The sequence below is a fragment of the Patiria miniata genome, unplaced genomic scaffold (assembly GCF_015706575.1).
Source record: "Patiria miniata isolate m_02_andy unplaced genomic scaffold, ASM1570657v1 HiC_scaffold_24, whole genome shotgun sequence".
Classification (NCBI taxonomy): domain Eukaryota; kingdom Metazoa; phylum Echinodermata; class Asteroidea; order Valvatida; family Asterinidae; genus Patiria; species Patiria miniata.
In genome coordinates, this window is record NW_024037063.1 from 17,035,291 (window position 1) to 17,063,106 (window position 27,816).

A 27,816-nucleotide genomic window follows, 5' to 3' on the forward strand; every position below is an offset into this window, starting at 1 on the left:
TCGTGTTCTATGCGATGTCGCGCAGAACGCACCTGGCGCGTTGCATTTTGAATTTAGAACTATAAAATTCTAACTCCCTGGTAGTGTTGCGCATGCCTACGTGAGGATTGTGAACGTTCAACCAATGAAACGATAAGAGGCACTGGATTTTTAGGAGTCCACATTTTATTGTGACACTGGAAAAGTGTTTAAGACCAGCTAGCCATGTCTTTATCATCCGTTTAATACCGGCCACGTGACGGGCTCTCGACCAATAGGAATGGCTAAACTGTCTGAGGTATTTATGAATAATTAATTAAATCTATTACTTTTAACAATTGTTTTATTTGCAGGCTCAATAATTCATATTAATGTTTACATGCTTTAACTTAAAAACGCTATGCATATAAAAAGGTAATTAGTTAAAATCGTAAATAAATGTTTTAATGTGTTAATTAATTATTTTGATTTATTAATTTAATTAATTTATTCGACTTAATGAATAAATATGTTGTTTACTAAACACAATATCTTAATGAGCCATAAACCATAATAAACATCATTCATGATGCAAAGTGCATTGTCTCTGAACCTCTACACAGTCAACCTCATTAGCATAATACTGTTAATAAAATTTCGATACACTTTATGATGTTCTTGACCTTGTATAGGGATTCTCCTGATAACATATTTATTTCCCTTAAAGCCATTTCTCCCTGTGGAAACTTACCACAGGGAGAAATGGCTTTAAGGGAAATAAATAAGTTGTTAATAAAATGTAAAAAAAAAAGGCATTTAGTCATTGTCTCACTAGCAGAGTGGTGCTAGCATAATACTGTTAATAAAATTTCGATACACTTTATGATGTTCTTGACCTTGTACAGGGATTCTCCTGATAACATATTTATTTCCCTTAAAGCCATTTCTCCCTGTGGAAACTTACCACAGGGAGAAATGGAAATAAATAAGTTGTTAATAAAATGTAAAAAAAAAAAGGCATTTAGGCATTGTCTCACTAGCAGAGTGGTGCTATTAATCGGAGAAAAATCTGGCTTAAAAATAATTTTACATATCTGCATGAGTTCACCCGGAAAGAAAAATTAGCTTCACATGCATGGGGAAAATCTATGTAATGCGCAAGTTTAAACTTGCGTGCGCAATTTGTAGCAAGGAAATTAATGCACGCGCAAGTTTAAACTTACGTACGCGCAGGTTTAAACTTGCTCGCGCAAGTTTAAACTTGCCTGGGGGACTCAAATTGCGCTCGACAGACTCATTTTCACGCGGGATTTCGCGTGAGTTAAAGCAAGATGGCTGCGCTCATGTTGCACGATTTCATCAACGAAGTTCGAGTTCCGCTTGGTGGAGACAAAATCTTTAAAGATGAATGTGCCTTTTCCTTTGACAACCCCGTGAGTTTATGTACATATTTTAAGAAAAACTTCCCATCAACAAGCTTCTGTTACCAATTATTGAATTTTTTGGCCGAATTATTCCACTGGCACTGCCACAACCATGACAACTGCCATGACTGCCAAACATGCCCAATATTCGGACACCATGTCTGATGATACTTTGATAGATCCGTAGTAAACATGGCCATACATACAATTACAAACATGACAAAGAATGTTGTAATGGTTGTAACGAAACTTGTTAATGTTATGTTATCCACCGGATTTAGAAATTCGGTCACCAGGTCATCGAAAATTGGAATTTAAAGTTCCGTTATCGACGGTGTTACCACACCATGATGATGTGAATTTTTTAATGTCAAAGTGAGGCCAGGTGGTACAATCATTTGTATTGGGGGATATTGGATGGAAACGTAATGATATGAATGACGTGGTGGTGCTACAGTCTTACAGGGGAACTTTGGTTTTGAGCTGAAGTAAAGATAGCCCCATAAATGTGGCCTATTTACTGGACTGCCATGACTGCCTCCGTAAACATAGGCCACACATCCACATGGCACATGTACAAAAATCGTGTCGATTTTGCCAAATTTTGATTTTCACATTTAGGCTTAGTTTGTTGGATTTTTTTGCTTTAGAAGCATACTCACCCTCTTTATAGGCTAGTCAGAAAGTGCTGCCTTTTTCAGATGTCTAATTTTTGTGAAATTTCATGTTGAAATTTTGATACGCAAACGTGTAAAAATGAATCTGGAAATTTCACAAAAAATACACATCTGAAAAAGGCAGCACTTTCTGATTAGCCTATAAAAGAGGGTGAGTATGCTTCTAAAGCAAAAAAACCCTACAAACTAAGCCTAAATGTGAAAATCAAAATTTGGCAAAGTCGACACGATTTTTGTACATGTGGATGTGTGGCCTATGTTTACGGAGGCAGTCCAGTAAATAGGCCACATTTATGGGGCTAAAGTAAAGAATACAGGGTTATGTTTCAGCCCGTGGAAAGATTTCCGTATAGGGACGCCACTTTTTTCAATAAATGTTCACCCAAATTGAACTTTTAAGTAAAAGCACCTGTTTCCTGAGTTGTTTTCAGTTTTGTGGAGCCTCCTGGATTTGTCTTCAATGAAATCACAAGGTGAGGTGAAATTATGTGTTTGGCGGCAGATAAGTGGCGTCTGTATACGGAACTCTTCCCCAGCCCACCCTCTGTGTAAATTGATAGACAATTGTGGTGGGGGATTGTTTTTTTTAATGGTTTTGCTGAAGTTGGTTTGTTGCTTTTTTTCTTTTTCTTTTTTAAATAGTTTTGGAGACAGAATTGTGCTGTTTCGTTTTTATTTTTGTATTCGTTAAATTTGTGTATTTAAACTTTTTAATTTAGTTTTTATGAGGGGGGAATTTTTTTAAATTATTTATCCACAGATTAACAACGATGTTAAGGTTAGTGCAAGTACATGTACTGATTGCATTCCTGTTTGTTAATGACATGCTCACTCCATCGTAAAATGCTAGTATGATTATATTTGAGAAACAATCAATGATTCATATTCAACAGATGAAAAATAGGAAGTACATGTAATAGCTTTCACAGTGAGTATACGTACATGTATCATAATCCCAACCCTGCCAGATGAACGCAACACAGTGCATGAGGTGGAGAAGTCTGGTGCACTTTGATGCATTCAGCTATCATTTGATGCATTCAGAATGTTCGTGTGGGTCGGTAGGCGGGAGTTAGTTTTATGTCCACACTGGTTCCTGATCCGAAAAGCTAAAATACATGTGTATTAATGCTACATGTACATGTACTTATGGGTACATTGCAGTGTTCTCCTGGTCCCCCCCCCAAGCTTTCTGAGGCACCCGCCAAGCTTCAAAAGCTACCGCCAAGCTTAAAAAGTTACCCACCATGCTTAAAAAAAGGAAAAAATAATAAAAAGACAAACTAGTGCCACTACCATTAGCCTCCAGGGTATATTTTGGCCAGAAACTCTGTCAAAAGCAGTACATTGTAACATGCAACACTTGTCAAAAGGACAAGCCTGCCCATTGTAGCAATCAATCAGGTCAAAAGTCTCAATGTCAAACTGCCTCAGAGTCCCTGGTCACTGATGTGTTAAAAAAAGATGATGCTGAGCCAGTAATGTACTTAATTGTTAGTGTTACTGTGTTAGAAATGGCCTAAAAGCTGTTATCCGCACATAAATTACATGTTCATCTGCAAATAGTGCCCCTAGCATAAAGAAATGTATGACTGCAAATAGCGCTCCTAATATAGTTATAGCGGGCCCCCTTCTGCTTTTTGACGGCGCACCAACCTTTAATTTTTCAAGTTTGAGAACACTGCATTGGTGTTTCAAGGGGCCCTTCACATCACAATTGCCAAATACTTTTGTCAACAAGAGTAGTGATTTTAGGCACATTTGATTTTTTTTTTATAGGAGAGTGACACAGGTCTCTATGTCTGCATGAAGACATTTCTCGGCTTTGGCAAGGAGCACGTTCTGAGGCACTTCCACCACACAGGAAACAAAGTCTACCTCCATCTCAAGACAGTCAAAAAGAAGGTAAACTGCTTTAACCTGGCCCGTTACTCCGGATGCATTAAGGTTCAACATTAAGTTTGGTGTTTAGAGCAACTACATGTACCGTGCTGTAGACAAGCTATTGCTGCACTCATTTCAATTAAGTCTGGCCCTGCAGTAGCACGGCATCTACATGTAGAACGGGCCTAAGATTAATCTTGGAAAATATAAGAAATCTTGGTAAATGTCAAGAAATATCAAGTGAGACTGAACATTTGAAGAAATACCTTTTGTCTGCAGAAGCCCAAGACACAGGAGGAGGAAGAAAAGCCCAAACCTACTAGATTAGCAATAGGTAAGAATAAAACTCTTTTGTGTTTGTTTGTTTTTAAGCTCTTGCAGGAGCTTCTACATGTCTCTTGGTGGTTGGTGGGTCGGTTGGTCGGTCTGTCTGTCCTGTAGGCATGTAGTCTGTGGCATGTAATCTTTATGGAACCAGTCTATTGTTATACTGTAGTCCTTGTAACTACAAGGCATATTAAAGAGTTGTCACCAGACTATTTCATCGACTGTCGAAGAACTTGAATATCTTGTGCTGAATAAAGATGCAAACTCTACGAAGGCCGTTATCGACAAGGCAGTGAGGCTACTAAAAAGACAGTGAGGCTACTAAATATTTATGAGGTGTAGTACAACAAATAAAAAGCATTTCTGGGAAATAGTTGGAATTACTGGTCCCTCGGTGTAGGTCAGCTTGACTACCTCCCTCCACTTCGCGTTGGGAGGTAGTCAAGCTGACCTACACCGAGGGACCAGTAATTCCCACTACTGTCCCTCAAACCATGCTGTATTTGTATACTACTACAGTACTTAGTGGGAAAAATTGGAAATTTCAAAATCCAGTTATCCTGTTTTGTTTTTTCAAACCGAATAATGGCGAGAAGCTCCCGTTCAGCTCAGAGTCAAGCCAACAAAAAGTAACAAGCGCGAGTGAGATCTGCATTGAATGCCCTCCAGAGATGTAATAGTGAAAGAAAAATGGGTGGGAACTCTGATCAGTCAACTGGGCAGGCTATTCATGAAACAAGAAGACCAGTAGCGACTGAATATGGTCACAAATTCACAATCACAGACCAATGAGCAAATTGCGGGATGTTCCAGTTGTTTTCTTTAGCCTGTGTCACAAAAAATGGAATGCTTACTTTTTACAGTTGGTTTTGAATGTACAGTTTCCAATATCCAAGCCGAATAGCGGAATTCAAACCTAATTTTTAACAATCCAGATATTAAAGGGAAAATGCAACATTTGCAAACATCAAAATATAATACCAAAATATTTTGAAATACCTTGCTGGACTGTTTGTGAATGACAGTGTAAAGCATCCTGTAAAATCATGGCACCTGGTGTGCTGTCATTTTCAAGAAAAGTGGTATTTTTGTATCAATTTCCAATGCTGGTCGGTCGACCAGTGTTGTAAAAAACTGGCTTTTTTTCAAATACTGGCCCCAATTGACCATATTTAGTTAGTCTGCATTTGTTTGCAATCGATTACACACCTATGAATGGGTACAAGCCAGCTAGACTGGTTCCCTGACCTAACAATTCCCCAATGTCTATAAATTGCTCCGTTTCATCTTAAATGGAGTAAAAAAACCAGACTACAGGAAAATGATTGTTTTTCTTGGTTTTTATAGCATCTACGAACCCAAAACATCAAAAAAAGTCAGTGTAACAATATTTGCTGTATATTACCAACCCCCCTCCCAAATCCTACCACTACTACTTAGTTTGTTGTCTATCGTTGTCTTGATGTCAGGTGTGGAGGGTGGCTTTGATGTGGAGGATCAGAACCAGTATGAATATGAAGAGCACAACTCGGTGGTCATCTTGCCAGACTACTTGGTGGTTCCACTGCCTGACCAAGACATTCCTCTCAAGGTATACACATGATACAATCCAGGGAATTTCATACCTACATTTGTACCTTCAGGCGATGGGTTCTAAATTGAGAGGGGTTGGCTTGAGCAGATCATGGCTGCAAGCCTGTGGTCAACTTTTATTTTTTGGGGTCTTAAATACATGCAATAATAAGTCCTTTAAGTTTATTCCCACAGCTTGAAAATACGACATCTTGGTCTTCTTTTTTACTTCAATTTTCAACGTATGAATGATCATCACAAATGGAATACATTTTAGGGGCGCGCATCCGTAAGTGGCACTAACCCGCACCTAATTTAGATTTTTGGAAGTGAGATGCCAATTTCTAGCACGATATTTCTCCTCAAGTCAGGCAGTTTATCAGTTGCCATATATGGACATGCCAGTTACAATTTTACAAAGGCCTTTTTCGGGTATGATTTTCTTAAGAAACCAGTGAACCAAAAATAATTGCAATTCTTGAATGTTTACATGTTAATTTTCCTATTTAAGAGTCCTGGAAGTGCTCCACCAGGGGTGAACCTTCGGGCTTTATTACCTCGTTGAACGGCGCTATTTGGCGATCTCACATGAAATTACGAAAAACTTATGGACATTTCTGAAGCAGTTCAACTTCACATTCTAGTATCAGATGTTTAGCAACCATCATCATCATCATGCGAGAGGTTGTCTTCAAACGACGCCTTCTCAGGAGACTCTGACGGTCGCATTCCATGCATCCCGGTCCAGCATCAGTGCCCTCAGCTCAGCGGTATCTTGTTGTGCTCGGTGCCTCTTCCAATGGCTCATCCATTGACTATTCCCCATTATCCTAAGATTCACAGCCATACTGACAATTCACAAAGGATTTGGTTTGTTTTGTTCAGGTGCAGCAGGCCGTGACTGGGATCCTTGCCGCTGAGTCGGCTTCTAGGCAGGAGCAAGTTGCTGCTTGGGATGGAGAGGCACGTAAGGTCTCAAAGTAAGTTGAAAAAAAGACATTGTTTTATTTTGTTCTGATTTTTTTTAATGGATTTTTTTTTATTGCAAAATTTGACCCTAACCCCCTAAGGCTTGGGTCTACCCTACTAGTCCAACAGTCCAACGGTTACTTCCTGCTCAATCCAACAGAATCCAACTGTGCCAAATTGTTAGTTGTCTGCTGGATCAAACAGAGTCCAACTTGGCGTTATTTATCAGTACCCAACAGAATCCGTCTCTGAATATGTACATTTGTACCAGGGGTTTACTGCTCAATCCATCAGGTTCCAACAGGATTATGATATAGTTAGATCCTGTTGGATTCAGCAGGGTTAGGGCTAAATTAAATGAACCTGTAGGTTGACTTGCCCGACTTGTCTCAACTCTACTACATTCCAAAACTATATCTATAACCAAAAATTGTTGACATGAAATATGATACATGTATATAAATGCCTACGACAGTCTACCCATTCCTATTGGTCCAGAGCCGGTGACGTGGCCTGTTTTAAACAGTTGATAAAGACATGGTTAGCTGGTCTTAAACACTTCTCCAGTGTCACATGAAATTTCTGTGACTCCTATGAAATGTGGTTCCAGTACCGTTTTATTTGTTGAACATTCACAATCCTCACATAAGCATGCGCAATACTACCAGTGAGTCAGTACTTCATATTCCTAAATTAACACTACACCGGCACAGCTGCGTTCTGCGCCACATCACGCAGTACGTGCAACGCGCGCACCAATCTCCATAATATGGGAAGTCAAGTTGTTGGAGGTTTTTTTTGCGAGAGGGCCATACCGTGATATAGCTAGAGGGGTGTTTCAAAAAAAGAAAATTGTTGGAAATTTATAATTTTTCACTTGTTTTGACTTTTGGACCGAAAGTTGAGATTTTTTGACTGAAAAGGTATTCATGAAAAGGAATAAATATGTACTTTGCCGGTATTAAACACTATGTTGAAGAATGAGTGGATACTGATAATTACCCTTGCCTTAGTATCAGGCACTTATCAGCATCCAGACTCCAACCGGTCTTGACCACTTCGCGCCAGGATTTTTTTGCTGAAAATTTAGATTTTTGCAAAAGGCAAAATGTTCTGATATACAGCCAAAGGCCACAAATACCGATTTGCAAGAGTCATTTCAGCAGTATTTGTATGATATTTCTTGCCAAAACCTCATATGTTTCAATACTCCAGGATGTGCACTGGAGCGTAAATTGTACAACAATAGGCCGTGCACAACGGCCTCCACAGACTTCACAGACTTTGTGTGTGTGTTCAAAGGACAAGAGGGATTAGCATGTTCAGACGTCACCCGGAGGGGAATTGAGGCAATTTTGACGTCTTAACCCATCAGCCGTGGCTGTGTATAAAAACAGCCAGTGCGTGTTATCGCGTCCTCCAACGCAAACTGGTTAAGCATAGTGTTTAAAACTGGCCATGCACACATTAATGCCCTAATAAGACTGCTGCAAACTGCTTACTTAGTAGATTGAGTTGAAATATATACAAACCAAAAAAGTAAGAGGGCTTAACGATTTGACAGTGACAGGATCTTTATCAAAGGCAAAACTGTATTTTCTGTTATTAGCTTTGCTCTTTTATTAGCTTTGTTTTATTTTTGCAATCTTAAGACATGCAGAAAACCTACTGCAGTTGGACAATGGGGTCAAGGTGCCCCCTAGAGGCTGGAAGTGTAGCCGGTGTGACTTGACTGACAATCTCTGGATGAACCTGACGGACGGGGCTATCCTGTGTGGACGGCGCTACTTTGATGGATCGGGGGGCAATAACCATGCCTTGGAGCATTTTGGAGAATTGAAGTATCCACTGGCGGTCAAGTTGGGTACCATCACTGCAAACGGTGCAGGTAATAAAGCTGGCACAATAAATCATGTAAATGTTCAGTATTAGTTTGCTTCCCCATCACCAGTGTACTTTCATAAACACTGTATACTCAGTGTTGTTCAAGGGCTTGCAAAAAAAAAAAATCACAAGCTTACTTGATTGGGACTCGAACCCATGACCTCCAGCTTACCTGTGCAGACGTCTTACCACTCAACCACCGAGCTTGCTAGGGTCGTCTGGCTGGTTCGAATCTGTTACAGCAGTGAGTACCACTACCAAACTGTTCATATGATGGAAATTGTGTCTCGGATAATGTTGTGCAAATCGACCTGAAAATGAAACAGACCCAACCTGAAACCGACTTTGCAAACTGGAAAAAAAAGAAGAAACAGTTTGGAAATTCACGCGGTACAATATTATTGCCGAGTTCTGTACCTGTTACGACCAACGTCAACCCACAGCATGAAGGTGCATGTGGTTTGTGGTCTATCACGCACAGTCTATAAGGTGTAGGCCCACCAGTAGGTAAAGTTATGAGCCTTCACCGTACCGTACAGTATGATTCCAATACTGACGGACAACGATTTTCAAGTTCAGGCACAAAATGTGTACACAGTTGCCCGAGCCAGATGTTGGAGTTTTTGGTTCAGTTTCGGGTCAGTTTTTGCCTAATTTGTTTTGGCCAGATTGGGTTTGGGCTTCACATCGGCTTTGGTTCGGATTCGGTTTATATCTGTAACGTTTGGTTTGGCGTGGTCAAATTGACAAGATGCACAAGTTTAGTTGGGCAGATGAAAATTCAGTATTCGGAGTTTGAAAAATACCCATGTTTAAAACGGTTTTGAAAAAGCAACAAGTTTAATAAATTTCTAAATGTTTTTATTATGATTCCTGCATTTATTTCCACACAACTTATTGATGTTGACCCTGGATTGCCTATGTAGATGTGTTTTCCTACGATGAGGATGACATGGTGGAGGATCCCAAGCTAGCCCAGCACTTGGCTCATTTTGGAATCAACATGATGATCATGGAAAAGGTAGGCCAGTTAACCACTTCAATCCGGGATTGTTTTTGCCAAAAATTCAGATTTTCGCAAAAGGCAAAACTTTCCAGCCAACTTCAGATATACAGCCAAACACCACAAATACTGATTCGCAAGAGTCATTTCAACAGTATTTGTATGATATTTCTTGCCGAAACCTCATATGTTTCAATACTCTGGGGTGTGCACTGGAGCGTAAATTGTACAATAGGCCTTGCACAATGGCCAATTCAAGATCAACACACGGTCTGCCTCCACAGACTTCACGAACTTTGTGTGTGTGTACAAAAGGCATGAGGGATTTAGCGTGGTTAGACATCACCCGGAGGCGAGTCCAGGCAATCTTGACGTCTTAATGCCGGGCCTATGTATAAAAACAGCCAGTGAGTGTTATCGTGTCCTCCGACCAAACTGGTTAACCCTAACCCCCTAGGCCCTTGTTGCTTACAACCATCCTCAATCCTCCAAAATCCTCCAAAATTTTGCAACTCCGCCTAAATTTTTCAAAATTGTCAGACAGTCCTGCCTCAAAATGCATTCATCCTCAATCCTCCAAAATCCTCCTCGTCCCAAAATTTTGCACTCGTATTTAAATGAAGGATAACCAACGCCAAATCCTTCAAAATCATCAGACAGTCCTGCCTCAAAATGCATTCATCCTCAATCCTCCAAAATCCTCTTGTGCTTCAATCACCATTCATCCTCAATCCTCCAAAATCCTCATGTGCTTCAATCACCATTCATCCTCAATCCTCCAGAATCCTCATTTGATTCAATCACCATTCATCCTCAATCCTCTAGAATCCTCCAAAACCGCCAGGAGGATTTTGGAGGAGTGAGGTGGGTTAGGGTTAAAGCCACGTAGGATCATTTGCAATAACCTGGAGAAATGGCTACCAATTTAAATACAGTAACCTTGCTCAAAGTGAAGACAGAACTTGTGGCAAATACCCTGTGAAAATACGCCGCTTGAAATGGTATCGTTTTGAAGAAAACCAACATTGAAGGTGGTGCCTATTGGCACACTTTTTAATATACAGTTACAGGTTGCAATGGAATCCAGTTCTGAGATAAAAAAAAAGTGCTGACGTTTTCTCTGTTTTCTCAAAATGTATTGTATCTACTGAGCTACAATGTCAACGGTTAATACGTGTACCATAATTTTCGGAATATAAGCCGCGGCTTATACGTTGAATTTGCCCATGAAAATGTTTACTGCGGCTTATACACAGGGCGGCTTATACGCCGAGCCTTGAAGAATAAAAAAAAGATTCACATGTGTATTTAATATACTGGTACAAGAAGAGATGTGTTGCTGAAATGAATTATAACTTAAGAAAGTCATTAACAAACCGAAACCACGTCTCACGTAAAGGTACCGAGCGGTAAAAAGTACGGTGATGAAAGCTGTCTTCGACACTTGCCACCAGCCGTACGTGATACTGGTTACAGTGCAGCAGCGATATGCAGCATGCTTTCCCCCAGCGGACCACACCATTTGTGGTAATAAAGGGGTGTTCTTTCTTGGGAACAATAATTACCAATATTTCCGCTGTTAAAAAGAGAAGAAAAAAGACGAATAAAATTTTTATGGCGTTCGAAACATTTTTTATTACATAATCAGTTGTTCAACGTCACAATATATTTTGTTTTCTTGAAATGTATTCAAGAAACGATGTAAAACTGAAAAGAGGGACTAAATCACCCCTTACAAAATTAATCGATTCGTCTATTAAAATGTCCGCTTCGTTTTGACTATTCCGAAGAAAGTTACAATCGAAACTTGAATTTTTATCGCAACTACTCGTTAGTAATCGCAACAATTTGATAAGTTTTGAGGTAAAAACGGACCTGTTTATTCTTAGGACAAAACAAATCAGCATCTGTTGCCACAAAGCAAGATTTGTAGCGCTCCAGTCAGACAACACACGGTGGGTTTCATACTCTCTCACGTGCTGCGGGAAAATGTTGTCATTCACCGGCGTGCGTGGAGCAGGCTGCCGGGCTATGACGGGGCAGCCGGCAGCAGTTCCCGGTGTTTATTTCTCATCAATTCCCCATTTGTTTGTAAAAGTATTGATTGTAAATGATTTGATATAACTTTTTTGGCCCTTTTAATAGCTTCTGTAGTGTAAATGGAACTGGTTCAGAGCATTTTGACTAGAATTTGGAGGCCTTACAAAATTGAAACCACAGCGGTCGGTGCGGCTTATACGCCGGTGCGGCTTATACGCCGACTTCAAATCTTAATTTGCAGATTTTTGCGTGCTGCGGCTTATACGCTGCGCGGCTTATATTCCGAAAATTACGGTAGTTGTAATGCAGTTAAACATTTGGGGAATTTTGTTGCTTCAAATCAAAAAATTGCATAACAAGAAAAGCAAATGACATAGGTTGATTTTCAGCGATTGTGAGGTTTTTTTTGTGTGGTGCCAACTAACATTTAAAATGCTCTGTAAAAGTGACTTTTTGGACAGTCTGATTTCAAAATAAAAACTTTGCTTTGGCATATCCAATATGGCATATCCAATTTAAAAAAACAAAGCAACGTTTGAAAGAGCAAGGTGTGTATTTTACTAATATTGCAATAACTCAATGACTTCTTGCCCAAAAGTGCCCGGTTTTGACATGCATGGACCACATCACAAGATGCAGGTTAATCATGTATTATCTTGAAAAAGAAATGTGTTGAATTGAATTTCAGACGGATAAGACCATGACAGAGCTGGAGATTGACCTGAACACCAAGGTGGCTGAGTGGGATGTGATTCAGGAGGCTGGCAGCAAGCTGACGCCGCTGTATGGATCAGGCTACACGGGCATCAGGAACCTGGGCAATAGGTACACACTACATACATTGGCTCAATGCATGCTTAAACCCTCTAAATTTAGTGGTGAAAAAAGTGACAGTACCAAAAAGTGAGGGCATTTCAATGCCATGATTTTCCATCATGTGTTAGTAACCTGTGGTATAACTTTTGGCTCTGTTAGACTCTGTATGCAAGTAGCAGGCAAAGATCCAGAGAGTTTGTGCCTTTATATTTTCATCCATGTGAAACTAAGTTGTGTATTCTGCTTGCCATATGTGACCGGCTCCACAAAAAAGGGTATTATGTCGCAAAAAGGTGAAATGGAGTTATATACATGGTTGAAAAGCCCACAATGTAAGCTTTCATTTGGTGTATAATAGAGCTCCATAGCCCCTCCCGTTCTGGATATATGATGTATTTGCATATTAATTACTTCCTTGGAGTTCAAATTGCACAACTGAGAAAACAGGCTTTGAAATAGCTGGCTTTGTTGTAGAACAACAGAATAATGCACACAAACATGACAAAATGTTTTTTTTTTCCATTTTGTTCATCCAAACCAACATTTCTGTGAATGAAACCTGAAACTGTAGGTATTCAAGATGTCATTCATGACATAAAATGAAAACTACATTTTAACGAAATTTTCACCCTCTCAATGTTGAGCGGGCCATAACACAATAATGCTAAGAGTGACTTTTTTGTAGAGCCGGTCACATATGAACCTGCACACATGGTTTGATCTGGTTATAGGGTAGTGAATTATATTATTAAGGCTACATGTACTGAGTCGGGGTAATTCCTGCATTATTAAAGGAAGTGTAATGTCCGTGACAGAGCCAATTAACCATGATATCCAATTAATGATTCAGAGAAATGATCCACAACTCCTAGTCTGTAATCTCCAAGACCATAACTAGATGATGGATGTACAAGATTTGAAAAATACATTTTCAGGTATATTCATTGAGCTCTTACATTGTAATCTCTGTCACGGACATTACATAACACTTGAATTGCCAGGCATATTCAATTGGCAATCTGCCACAAATGCCATTCTTGGCATTTGGTTTGGGTTTGGCAAGCATGTACCATTGTACACCCATCATCAAGGTGCTTTCACTCGACTACACAGTGCCTACGATGATGTGTGCAATTTTTTGTTGGCTCTATACACTTTGATCTGATACACCGTGCCCTCTGGAGACATGCACAGAATAGGGAACAAAAGATTGTATACGTCTCCACAGGGCAATTTCTATAGATGAATACGTCTCCGCAAGGTTTTCAAGAAATGGATGTATGGATTTTACTAAAAAACTAGGAATTTCCAAGGTGGGTTGATATGTCGCAAATGGAAGAGTTTTAGAAAAGGGATATTTAATCCGAATTTCAGCCAAGGAAATTAATTCTGGTTACAATGAGAGCATTTTGAGACTACAATTTCAAACTCGAAAACTTGACTACACAAGAACAAAGAAATGTCTCCACAAGGATACAAATTTCAGTATGGGTGTTTACCTGCTGGTGGCACATTTTGTCTGTATCTGTGCTGGATTGTTATCAGCCTTTGTATGTACAGCTTATAATTCGCCACAGAGACTTACCTGAAATAGTAATAAATCTACGATTCTGACTCCGAGTCAATGGGAGTTTGTACAAACCTTGTGGGACGTGTCAAGAAAATTGGAAGTCCAAACAAAAGGGAACATTATTTGAGTATAGTAAAACAGACTGCGCTTCAAGAGTGTTTTAAGAAATGTCTAGTTTATTGATCATGTCGACGCTTTGTAACATTTCCTTTTGAACAGTTGCTACATGAACTCAGTGATGCAAGTTGTGTTCACAATCCCAGATTTTATTCAAAAGTAAGTAAATTCACCCGTATTCACCCCTCCCTCTATCTGACAAATCGGATCATTCAAGCTGTCATTCCAGTAAACATCAATCAAGTGACAATTTGAAGGGGAAAAAAAGCATTAAAGAATACACTCAGCAAGATTGACTGCCTGTGACTGCTTATTGTACTTGATGCATCCATACTGTGACTGCAGGTGATGGATAGCTGTTGAGTACTGGTTTAATACCTCTATGGAGATTGAATTTGTCTAGTCACAGTACTTAGTGTTGTCAGTTGTAGTCAAGTACCAGTACGAGTACATGTTCAAAAACATACATACATTTTGTACTGTGTACAAGTGATTGCTATGAGAACAAGAACGATGCATTTTTGTTATGACTACTAGTACATTTCCATGAGTTCAAGCTCTATTACATTTTTTTTTAAGAATAAGAGCATATTTTGATGGTTATGTACATGTATGTGCCAAAGGGCTTTTTGCTCTTTGGCAAATATGTGACCTGTTCTGTCAAAATCAGACTTTTCTGGGCATATGGTCAAAAATGAGTTTTTTGCATATTGTTAAAATATGTTCTTTTTCCTTTTAATAGGTGGTTTAATTTTTTAATCCGGTCATTCCCGTGCAAAGTTATGCTATTTTGAAGTTCATTGTGTTGAAAAGTAGAAAATGGAGAAAATGGCCACACACGTCACAAAACAGTAATTTCTTTAACTGATATATCTTAACAAATCGTCAAAAATACTACATTTAGAGTTCAACTTAGGGTTTCAAACTTTTATAGTATATTTTAGACATGTTCAGGATTACAAAAATGCACAAATTTGAAAATCGCAAAAAAATCACCCCCACAGCATTTTTTAAGCCCTATCTCAATTTCAATCTATGCCCAGAAGCGTCTGCTTTTGACAGAACAGGTCACATATACATGTATATTAAAAAGCCTACCAAATAGTAAAAACTGGGTTGTTTTCGGCATGTACCTCTAAATTCCAGCAGGAGATGCCTTCGTAAAGCAGGATTGACTGGCTGTGATTGCTACGGAACCTGATATAGATATGCTTTGACTGTAGGAGATTGATAAGCCAGCTGTGCCTACCAGTCACCTGCTTTTGTCTGTTGATGGACTTTGACTAGTCACAGTGCCTACAAGAACTATGATCTGACTGTTAGTGACTAGCCTGTGTAAAAGGCATGGCAGGGGAACAGGATTGATTAATTGACTGTCAGTGACTGTTCAGATAGCAGGAAGGTTAATGCTCTAAACTATATTTCAAGGCAGAATGCTAATTTTGGATTTTTAAACATTTTGACATTATCTTTATTTCACAGATATGCAAATCAAACTGAAGTTATCTTCTCAACCCCAGTGCAAGATCCTACGTCAGACTTCAACATCCAAATGTACGTCACCTTTCAGTAGACATTGAACTTATTTCATATAAAAAGTTGTTTTAGTGAACTTGGTACAACATTTTTTATTCAAATAAATTTACAAAGCCCTAAAATTCACAGAGCAGGTCCAAAACTTTGTGGATTTTGTTTTGTTATTTATTTTAGTGTTTACAACATTTCAAACTGTTGAGAGTTCTATTTATATTTTAGAAAAGAAATGAGTCATGGAAAGAGAAATAATGTTCAAATTTTGTCTTTCAACCTCCGCAGGTCCAAGTTGGGCCACGGTCTTCAATCGGGCAAGTATTCCAAGGAGCCTCAGAGTATTGATGAGAGTGGTGAACCCCAGGAATTGGTAAAATAATAACTTTTTTGTTCCCACTTGGGAATGGGACGACTCTGTTTTGTCCTTCAAATTTTGCCCTTTGCGGTTTACAATCAATCTTTCTTCTGAAGAAATTCTTATAATTTTGCCAGACTGTGAAATTACTAACTTTTTTTAAGCTTTCCAAAAATTTACAACATGACAAAGACTTTTACAACATGACAAAAATTTTTCAAATTGTCTGGAATTTCAGGTTTTCAAAAATTGATTATATTGATAGAAGTTTGATATCCCACCCTTATATTTCATTCAAGAATTATCTTTGAAATTAGAGTTAACAATTGTTGACTGCTTTGATGTGGGATATGATGTTTTCAACACGGAGGGCCACACCGAGGGGGTTAAAAACGGCATATTCCACATCACAGCAGTCAACAATTATTTATTGTTATATCGTGTCAATAACTCAAAAAGATAAATGGTTTTGATTTACTGTGTGAGAAATAAATTAAATCACTGTGATGTAACCTTTGATAACTGAAAGTTTTGATGTCCTGCCTGACATGAGACTGAGCGGTTGACATTGCCTGAAGCTAGCGCACCGGCAGGTTCCATGCGCGTGCGCAACGCGCGCAATGAACGCAGTGCGATATCGCTGATCTCCAGCTAAAAATTGATACAAGTGTGTGACATGCATGTTTATAGATCAGTTCTACATCAATGAAATCACAGTATCCAGCGCACGATATAATAAATCAATTTCAACAAAGCTGTGCTTTAGTAAATTGTGGATAAGTCATAAGTGTAAGGGAAACCATTTTATTATAGTTTGCCTGTACATAGATTTTATACATGTACATTGATTGCTTGGCTTCAATTGAATAGAGTCAGGAAGGCATCACACCGCGAATGTTCAAGGCTCTGATTGGACGAGGCCATCCCGAGTTCTCCACCAATCGGCAGCAGGATGCGGAAGAGTTCTTACTTCATCTCTCCAACATCATTGAGGTACATGTTGTTTATTGGTCACATTTGGCTTTCAGTCTGTGCTTTTTAGTCCTCATATCTTTTTGTTGCATATGAGCAGTGGTTTATTTTTTGGAGCCAAGAAGAAATGTGTTTTTGTCTGTGACTTCCAATGAGAATAAAAGCTTACTCTATTTATGGGGCTCATGTATTGCAACTTTTTGTGAAAATTCAGTCCTTGAAATGTACCTTTGTGTTCCATTTAATTTTATTTGTAATCTTCAAATTGCCATTTTAGGGGCATTTGGTGCCTTGTTGGTTTGTATGCTAATGTGAATTTCCATATTCATGAGCAAAACTGTGCTTGCATTCAAGGCAGAAACTTCTTCATAGTTTTTATACATTTCACAGGAATGGATATTTACTACAAATATGCTCCACTGTAAAATTCATTTCATGAACCCGTTAAGGATCATTTGTAAAAAATTCAAAAACGAAACTGCCAAAATATAATGAAATATCCTCATTGATTGTAAGTAAATAGCAGGTTAAAATATCTTGTGAAATGGTTTTGTCTAGTATGCTGTCATTTTCAAGGGAAAAAAGGAATGAATCATCATTTCCTTCAGATGGTTAGGACCTAACCATCACCCTGTCAATAGAAACCTATGCGTTGCAATGAGATAAATCTATGCATTTTCTCAGTTTTCTCAAAAAGTGTAATATCCGCTGAGCTGAAACTTCAACAGGCTAGGTTTGAACATTCTTCTTTGTATTTTGAGTGGTGTTATTATTGGAAACGAACAAAATGCATGAAAAGCAAATGATCCTGAATGCCTTGAATATGGCATTGTATTTCTGATATGTTATTTTATGTATAATGTGCATGTACACAAATACCTTTTTTTTAATCTGAATTTTTCCAATAAATAAACTGCTGCTTTGATTTTCAACTTACCTTCGCTCTTTTCTGTGTCGTTTTCCAGCGCAATAGTGTCGGCAGTAACAACCCGTGCGATTGTTTCAAGTTTGAGCTTGAGGAAAGAATACAGTGTGTGCAATCAGGCCAAGTCCGCTACAAGAAGCGTTCTGACTTCCTTCTATCATTACCGATACCGCTAGCTGCAGCCATCAATAAAGGTGTGTAGATGTTCCTCAAAGACTTGCGATGATTAGAGCTCTGGCAGGAGCTTCTATATGTCACTTGGTGGTCGGTTGGTCAGTCTGTTCATCTGTCTGTCTGTCCCCGAAAATTGACCAAAAGTATGGTGTTTCACATGTGCCATGGGCGTCGCATTTTTCTGCGTCGCATTTTTAAGCTCTGGCAGGGATATTTTTGATCGATTAATGCAAGACTTTTTGCAACACGCCCAGAGCTTATTGTGCACTCGCACTTGTTTATTTTTTAGTTCTTATTTCCCACCGACCCTATTTTGGGCTCCTGACCCAAGAAACAAATGCATTTTTATAACCGCCAACCCTGTCTGAAGCCCCCACTTACCAAAAAAAAAAAAAAACCAACCTAAAAAAAACACCTTTATGAATGCTAAAGGGAATATACAACATTTGCAAACATCACAAAACAAATACCAAATTATTATGATATACCTTGCTGGACTGTTAGTGAAAGATAGCATCCTGTAAAATCCCAGCACCTGGTGTGCTGTCAATTTCAAGAAAAGTGGTATTTTTGTATCAATTTCCAATGCTGGTTTGGCCGACCAGGGTTGGTAAAAAAAACTGACTTTTTTTCAAATACTGCCCTCGGTCTACCATATTGAGTCAATCCACATGTTCAACATGTCACTTCGCTGTTCACTGTCGGTCGGTCAGTCGGTAGGTCTGTTCCCAGAAAATTGACCAAAAACGAGCACCCTAAGTTTCCCATAAAATATAACTAGCAATTGACCAAAAGTTGACCAAATGCAAGTTGTCGTCGGTAAACAGGTAAATGCACTCTCGGCGAAAGTTGTCAGAACACGCCCCTTTGTCTCGATCGATGTGCATTCGCATCTATTTTGCATATGATGCGAGACATTCCAGAACCGGGCCAGAGCTTATTGTGCACTCGCGCTTGTTTGAAAGAATTTGGCTGATTGGCCGTGCACTTGTCTATCTCTACAGAGGAAGTTGCAGCCTATGAGGCTAAGAAGAAGGATCTCGAAGCCAAGAAGCAGCCAGTCGATCCCAAGGAGCTAGTCCGGCCTCGCATCCCTGTCTCAGCTTGCCTAGAGGCATTCATGGCCCCAGAGACTGTGGAGGATTTCTTCAGCTCTGCCCTGCAGGCCAAGTCCGTGGCTACTAGGTAATTTAAAGGTTTCACAAGTGAACGGATAGGGACAACAGGCCGGATTGATGATCAGTTTTGTGGTCTTGTGACGTCACACACAAGCCACTATTTGCAACTTGGGTACATTGCACGGATCCATTGCGCTACGCGTCAGTATGAAACAAATTTTAAATTGTCAAGTTCACCCTCTTTTCTGCTAATCGAAAGAGGATGAATTGCTTTACACACATGTGGCATTTGTCTGTGTTTGAAAGAAGGATTAGTCACAAATACGAGGCTTTCATTGGAGGCTGCCATTTTGGATATCTACTTGTTTCCGACAACTTGTCATATACATGTGCTTACGCGATGCGAAACAACAGAATGGTTTAATACGGATAGTTACATGTGATAGTATGCGTACATGAATCCGTTCGAATATGAAACCTCTCTAATCACTGAGTAGGCGTGTACAAACATGACAAAGGTGTCTTTAGTAGTTGGATGCAGGCGTACATGTAACAAACTCCTAAATGTTTGAAAATGTGATCTGTGAATTACATAACCTAGTGTTGGTATGATGGTCTGGAAAAATTCATTATGTTGTCCGTAAATGAAAGAAATTTCATTGGACTTGCTTGTGTTCTCTTACAGGAGTGCAAAGCTGGCAACCTTTCCTGATTTCCTGGTAATACAACTGAAGAAGTTCACCCTCTCTGAAAACTGGGTGCCAAAGAAACTTGGTAAGCATTACACAGTAGAAGAGTTTGCGTGTGTGTGGTTTTTTTTTTTTACCCTTGATACATTTAAAAAGACTTTTGGTGTGCATTGAGAACTCATTGGAAGTTTATGGGCGGACTAAATGATGAAAATTTATCAAGGCATTTGGGGTTAATGGGCCACACAGAGTGAAATGTTGTAATTTGTAAATGAGACCTTATCCTTGATCAAGATTCATTATTAAGTTCCAAGTACATACATGTACTTTCATATACTTTACGTACAGTTGGACTCCATATCCAACATATTTTCTGCACATGTATCCACATAGACCTAGATATTCTTGTTGCAGGATTTAAGAACAAGCAATGTGGGAGTTTTAAAAAGAGCAGACCTTTATGCTGAAAAAGTCACAACCTTGTTTATGGTAAAATAAAACCCCAACAACGTCTCATTCACACATCAGTACACATGGGTAGTTATGGCTACCACTTGTAGAAAGTTACGTCCTACAGTTGGTCTTCTCTGTTTCTCTTTGATGAAATCTCCTAAGCGTTTTATTTGTGGTGTGCTGAGTTTTCTAATGACCAACTTGACAAATCCAGGAATATGATCACTGTACACTCACAGGGCCCCATCAAAGAGGAAACCATTGTGAGCCTTTTTGTGCAGACCAACTGCCCTGTGACCGATTATCTCAGGCATGCAACTTTACCTCAGATCCGCTGATTTCCTCGTTTTTTACTTCTCATGAATGCCATTACAAATTGAAAAACAATGTACAAAGTCTTGTGTGGTTTGGGATGGCTTCGTTTTTTTCCTTCTAAATTCCCAGTTGCATGCCTGTTACCTGAGCAATAGCTAGCACAATGCTTTTGCCATTGAAGGGGCCTGCAGGATAGAAGTGACAGATATTTCCATTCAGCCATTGGGAGTTGTGATGTAATCTTGTTATGTCTTATCTCATGTTGCAGTATTGACAGACATATGTGATGCGATCAAGCTAAATGAGTCGTTTGTAGACCCTGGTCAATTTTGTTTTTTCTTACAGTTTTGAAAAAAGCACAATCTCAGCATTACTGCTGTGAAAACCGCATGCTGGTACCATCTTTAGTTCAAAAATTATGGAAGTCGGAACACTTAGAGATGTGATGAAGTGATGTGATGAAGTGGCCCTATTTTGGCCTGAATCTCCAAATGAAAGTTCCCGACAAACGAATCATTTAGCTTGTTCGCATCACATATGGCCACCAATCACAAAAAAGCGCCACGTTCACAACTTACAAACATAGACATCACAGGCATAGCCAGATTGATAATTGAGCAGGCAGACTATACACAAGAGGGATGAAAAATTCCATTTCTATTGTGTACCTTTTTATCTGGATCTGCTACTTCACATGTACTGATGCAAGAAGATGAGTGGAAGTCTGCCAACTGCCAAGTACAATCCTTACTTTAAAATTATTTGTGAAGCAAGAGGTATATTGGTTGTGTTTCTCTGTGTCTCCTAGATGTTGCAGTTGACATGCCAGATGAGTTAGACTTGACTGCTTACAGGGGCAGCGGACTCCAACCAGGGGAGATGGAGTTACCTGAGGGAGACAGCCCCCCAGAACCAGGTGAAGCAATACAGCTAGGTAGTGTCTGACCTATAGGTAGGGTAAAGATGAGTTAGACTTGACTGCTTACAGGGGCAGCGGACTCCAACCAGGGGAGGTGGAGTTACCTGAGGGAGACAGCCCCCCAGAACCAGGTGAAGCAATACAGCTAGAGGTAGTGTCTGACCTATAGGTAGGGTAAAGATGAGTTAGACTTGACTGCTTACAGGGGCAGTGGACTCCAACCAGGGGAGGTGGAGTTACCTGAGGGAGACAGCCCCCCAGAACCAGGTGAGGCAATACAGCTAGAGGTAGTGTCTGGCTTAATGGTGGGCTTGCGTTTAGAACTTATCATACTTCAACATGCCATATTTTTGTGAGGGCACAGAATGGCGCTATTTTGAGGCGTATTGAACAAAGTGTGATATGCATTTTTTTTTAGAGTGGACACATGGCCGCTCTAGACCAATGAAATAACAGTATCCAAGTGCATGATATAACTATATTTATTACAATCAACTTGAAATAAAGATACTAAACCTGCAAATGTACTTCAATACATGTGACATGTCTATTGTTTATACCTCCCCCAATTGAGTAGTTACGGAGCCATCAATTAAAGGGTAATTAACTAACACTTTCTCTGACGCATCGCAATCGTGATACAGACTCTATACATCAACAGTAGATGGTGCCTCATTAAGGGAGACACATGCATGCAGCCATGGCCGACCACGCATGCTTGCAAAATGGCGATAGCGCAGCAGCTGAGCACAAAATGTCAATATTATTGTTCAATGCTGTGTACGTGTATAGGATTCTTGAACTTTCGAAAATCCCATGGACTAAAATAAAGTGTAAAATTGTGAGTATTGGTAAAAATAGTGGTTGCCCATTGGGCTGGCAACCTGGAACTTTTGGTTGTCCGACAAAATATTTTGGTTGTCCCGGGACGTCGGGCAGCCGATTTTGTGAGCCCTGCCACGTTTGCACACTTGATTGTGTGTGTATAGCAGACATGACACAAATTACGCACAAATAATTTTATTTCGAGTATGAATGAACCCACCACATCTGAGTCTATTATGAAAGCTAAAAGCTTGTACCTGTGCTTATTGCGATGGGCATAAAACAGTGTGGGGATCAAAACAATGACACTTTCTTAAGGGAATGTACAACATTTGCTTTTGCTACAATTTCCTGAAATAAATGGATTTGGAGGATTAGTGTGATATAGCAAATATTGTTAAACTGGCCCGTTTCACATTTTGGGTTTGTAGATGCTGGAAAAACCAAGAAAACAAAACATGTTCTTGTAGTCTGGTTCCCTGACCTCACTTGAGATGAAACAAAGCAATTCATAGACCTTAGAGAATTGTAAGGTCAGAGAATCAGTCTAGCAGGCTTGCACCCCTTCACAGGTGTGTAATCAATTGCAAAGAAAATGTGGAATAACTAAATATGAAAAATTCAGAGGTTTTGAAAAAAAGTAAGGTTTTTCGTAATAATTTGATCATGTCGTTTTTTTTGTTGTTTGCAAATGTTGTATCTTCCCTTTAACACTGAATATTTTCTACTGTTTGTGTGTTTTTGAATGCAGAGCCAGAGATTAGTGAGGAGACGGTGCAGCAATTGATGGACATGGGTTTTGCCAGGGAGGGATGCAAGAAGGCTGTCTACCACACCAAGAACTCTGGGGTGGATGCTGCCATGAACTGGGTCTTCCAACATATGTCTGATGCAGGTAGGTCAAAGGTCAAACAACAGTGCACATTAACCAAGGCATTTTAAGGTCGTGGTTACTGGTCAAAACGTTAATAAGGGAATAAATATGTGCTTTGCCAGTTTTAAACAAGTACGTTTAAAACCGGCTCGGGGGTCTGGACGCTGATTGATGGCAATCAGTCACGCTGGGCGAAAATGTACTTGTTTAATACTGGCCAATCACATATTTATTCCCATTCATAAATACCTCTAAGTCAAAAAGTCAAAACAAGTCAAAAACTAAAAATTTCCAAAGATTTTGTTCAACAGTTTTACTTCATGTTTTCTTAAATACCCCTCTAGCTATGTTATGTAATGTGCCTCTCGCAAGCAGTTGTAAACATCTCCTTATTTGCCACGTACTGCGCAATGTGGCTCAGAACTTGAAAGTGCTGGTGTAGTGTGAATTTAGGACGGCGAAATACGGACACATTGAAGTGAAGATTGTGAACATTCAACCAATAAAAGGTTAAAAGGGACCAGATTTCATAGGAGTCAAAATTTCACGTGACAACTGTATAAGTGTTTAAAAGCAGCAGGTGTTTTATCAACCGTTTAAAACCACTCGAGCTCTCGACCAATGGGAAGGGGTAAACTGTCTTAGGTATTTATGAATGATCGATAAAGGACTGCCAAGCCACTGGATTAGTTTTTAACTGGTGCACCTTCGCATTGACTATCCTATTTACGTAGTAACTTCTTTGGAATCCTGCGGGATTTTTGTATACAAATAAGACTGTCTGTATTCTTCACAACGTTCCGGCTTTACACAGACAACGTAAGTGACAGTGTCTTGTGTTTAGGAGGGATGGTTTGACATGCAAATCATATTATTCATGAATCGTAACAGTGGCATCTGACTGTTGCATTTCGGTTTTGCTTCACATGCATTTCTTAACTTCTTTGCAGAACACAAGACAGTTTGCCGTAACGGGAGTAGTAATGCACATCTCAGATTGTTACTGCAGTATGGCATTGCGATTCTCTAAATGAAGCCCGGTTCATACTTCACGCGAATGCGAAGCGAATTCGACGTCATGAAACATTCGCTGCGAAATTCACCCGAGTTGAAATATGTTCAACTTTCATGAATTCGCAGCGCGAATACTTGCCATGTCGTCACAAATTCGCGTTCGCTTTCGCTTTCGCTTTCGCGCCGAGTATGAACCGGGCTTGTCAGTTATGGAGTTGAGACTGCTTGAGTAACAGAGATTTTGTCCAGTAATTGATTGAAGCGAATTTCACTTTGTGATCCTTCAGATTTCGCAGAGCCATTGCAGCTAGCAGGGCCCAAGAAAGCGCCAGAGTTTGTCGTGAACGAAGACAGCATAGCGATGATCTTGAGCATGGGATTTGGCAGAGATCAAGCCATCAGAGCACTCAAAGCAACGGTAAGCCAAAGATGCATGTAATCACTAGTCGCTTGGAACTTTGCCAACTTTTAGCCGTAGCTTTTAAACTTCACACGGCACCTTGCCTACTTTTTTTGTTGGAAACTCGCAATTTAATGGCAGATTGCCAATTTATTATGAATACTCTTGACCTTCAAAGTTGTTGAAATATGTACTTATCTTAACTTAGAAAAAGTGTGCGATGTGTGTAGTTGTGGTTCTATCTCAGTAACTGCATATTACTGTGTACAACAGATCAATCTATACCATCTTATTTTATCGTACTTGTTTTTTTCACCACGTGGCAATGCATGGAGCTAAAATTAGGAAAGGATAATGGGAAGGAATATTCCTTCAGTTTCTGAAACTGATACTTGACAAAGTACCAAGTATTTTAAAACAATTTTCTAGGACTGTCCAACTTTAAACATAAACTGCCATCCTCTGTAAACCAAAATGAAAAAAAAATGTATTTTGGCAATGCTTCAGGATAACAACATAGAGCGAGCAGCTGATTGGATATTCAGTCACCTGGATGATCCAGTCGCCATGGAAACAGGCCAAGCTGAAGCCCAGCCTGCTGTCCAACGATGCCGCGACGGGAACGGAAGTAAGTACATGTATATCATTCCAACTTGATAAAGAATAAACGTTATGAAGTACCATATCTTCTGAGGTAGTTGTGGTTTAAACAGTAATGTTACTCTCATCACACTATCTTGGAAATTAGACACTTCCATCACACTGAATGAACACAGTGGTGTGCCATGCTGAAAAGCTCATCGCCACGCTGAAATGAGCAGTGGCATGCTGAAGAGCACATCGAATCTTTTAACTTGCCCGACCTTACCTGGAACGTTCCCTGACAGTTAACTTTGTCTAAAGCTTTATTTTGATTTGCTTATCTTATCTAGGGGTGTGCATTTACAGGTAGTATGGGAACCGGGTAACCAACTGAAAAATAACACGGGTGCCAAGTTACACGTAAAAAAAACCCCAACCCCAAAATTCAAGTCTTGGAAGTGCTGTTCAGATTGTTCATAAAGGTCTGCATGATAATACTAATACATCAGTGCACCAATACAGCAAGATACAAGTATGTATCAGTGAGCTTGATAGCTTTACGGTGTATTAAACTGCAACTTTCGCGAGCGTCATGAATGTGAAATATATTTTGTTTTCCATGTAGCCTGGTTTTCATTTTGAAAATCCCCACAAGTGACATTCAAAATCTTTCATTTTCATTGTCTGAGAAGTAACTAAGTAATTTGTTAAGTTGGTTACTGGTACCCGATCCCATAATCTGGAACCGGTTCCTGACATCAACGGTCAGGTACTCGGGTACACAGCTCTGATGCATGGCCTTAATGTTATGTTGTCCTTGTTTGGTAGACTCCTAATAGGGTTTTGTGTGGTACAGTTTTTTTTTTCTTGTTTAACATTAATTTGAAGTTGATGGGATTTTGTTGTAGCTGTTATTTGTAACTTATGTTTTTTAATCTTAATTTGTTGCATTTCAGAGTATCGGTTGATGGCCTTCATCAGTCACATGGGAACATCCACCTCCTGTGGCCACTACGTCTGTCACATCTTCAAAGATGGCAGGTAAGCAAGACTGGAACAAGCTCATATAAAAATCAAATCTGAGAATGGGATTTTGAAGATGTCGGTTGTGTTATTGGCTTGATGCATGAACAATGAGGGCGCTGTTTAATCACGCACTGAGGGTAAGGGAAAGTCATTTGCAAGTCCATCCATTAGTACTTGTATCAGTAAAGTTACGAGTCAATATGGCCCATCAGGCCAGCGTTTATCTCCGATTTCCTTGGCATGACATGACTGAGAATATTTCTATTCCCCTGGATGGGATGCTGGTCCATCGCAGGTTACTCCCAAGCTAATGCCGGTACCCATTTATACTCCTGGGTGGAGAGTGGCAAGTTGGGGTAAAGTGGCTTGCCCAAGGACACAACATACGACCAGCAGCTGGATTTGAACCCAGACCCTCTGATCATGTGTCACCAACCACTAGACCGCACTCCCCAGTAAAACAAACAACTTTTATTTAATGAGATAATCTTCTCACATCTACGATGGTAGGAGATAAGTTGACTTCTAATAGAACGTTGTGATTAAATTCTAGCTTTTAATTTACGTTTGAAATAAAGAGTTTTTCCAAGCCTTTCTACACCTTGCGAAGGTGCCGAAACCAGAAGTTTGGCATTGCAAACAATAAACAAGCAGTTAAACATTTGCTGCCAGTTACGCATTTTTGATCCTAGGTGTACTTGCTATTGTAAAATCTTATAGTTACTTGACCTCCATTATGTTGGCAATATGGCACCATTAACATTTAGTTGCTTACAAGGGAAGTACATGTCATTTGCATTGTTACCACTTGATTTTTACCATTTGATTTGTGATAATTTCCTTGTACAGTTTCCTGGACACAAAGCCTTTCATTTTTTAAAATCTTTTGCAGATGGGTCATCTACAATGATCGTAAAGTTGCAATGTCTGCGCATCCCCCTAAGGACCTTGGCTACTTGTACTTCTATCAACGTCTATAAAAATGTCAACTGTATGACACCATGCAAACACCAATCTTAATAATGCATTGCCTTGACCAATAAGTGTTCAGTAGGTCTTGTGACCATGAGACTTTCAAAAGTTCTCGTTTGTAAGTTTGGTGTTGTCACTGAGTAGGATAACACTTAAAGGGACATTACAGGCTGGAATGCATCCAATTGGGCTACAAAACGCATTTTAAACAAAATGATCTTAAATGGAAAGCGCTTTAAAAGTAGAATTAAATGTCCACACAACCATCCTTTAAAAACTAGGCGTTTTTGTGTTATTCTTGCAAGAACCATGCGAGAACGAGTTTCGGGGGTCAAAATTTTGTCCCCGAAAAATTGAGCTGTTGAGTGCTAGTTGTGAATCCAGAAACACAGTGAACTGCATTCTGCGGACGTGTAAGAAACAACATTTGTG

At 39.6% G+C, this 27,816-nt stretch overlaps 1 protein-coding gene across 2 annotated transcripts; it reads left to right on the forward strand.

Annotated features, from left to right (window-relative positions):
* Window positions 1-1,248: 1,248 nt before the first annotated feature.
* Window positions 1,249-27,661, forward strand: LOC119732112 (ubiquitin carboxyl-terminal hydrolase 5-like). 2 transcript variants are annotated; one of them, XM_038205505.1, is made up of 22 exons: window positions 1,249-1,391; window positions 3,839-3,964; window positions 4,223-4,277; window positions 5,740-5,861; window positions 6,728-6,822; window positions 8,464-8,699; window positions 9,622-9,716; window positions 12,427-12,563; window positions 14,344-14,400; window positions 15,724-15,795; window positions 16,057-16,141; window positions 16,997-17,119; window positions 18,064-18,217; window positions 19,202-19,382; window positions 20,001-20,089; window positions 21,581-21,601; window positions 21,736-21,822; window positions 23,268-23,411; window positions 24,692-24,822; window positions 25,312-25,432; window positions 26,343-26,427; window positions 27,305-27,661. In XM_038205505.1, exons 1-22 carry the CDS (start codon window positions 1,290-1,292, stop codon window positions 27,390-27,392), a joined length of 2,406 nt encoding a protein of 801 aa, XP_038061433.1. In that variant the 5' UTR covers window positions 1,249-1,289; the 3' UTR covers window positions 27,393-27,661. The 2 variants fall into 2 exon arrangements, with proteins under 2 accessions (XP_038061433.1, XP_038061431.1); XM_038205503.1 differs by lacking the exon at window positions 21,736-21,822 and having other exon boundaries at window positions 1,290-1,391; window positions 21,581-21,688.
* The last annotated feature ends 155 nt before the right edge of the window (window positions 27,662-27,816 follow it).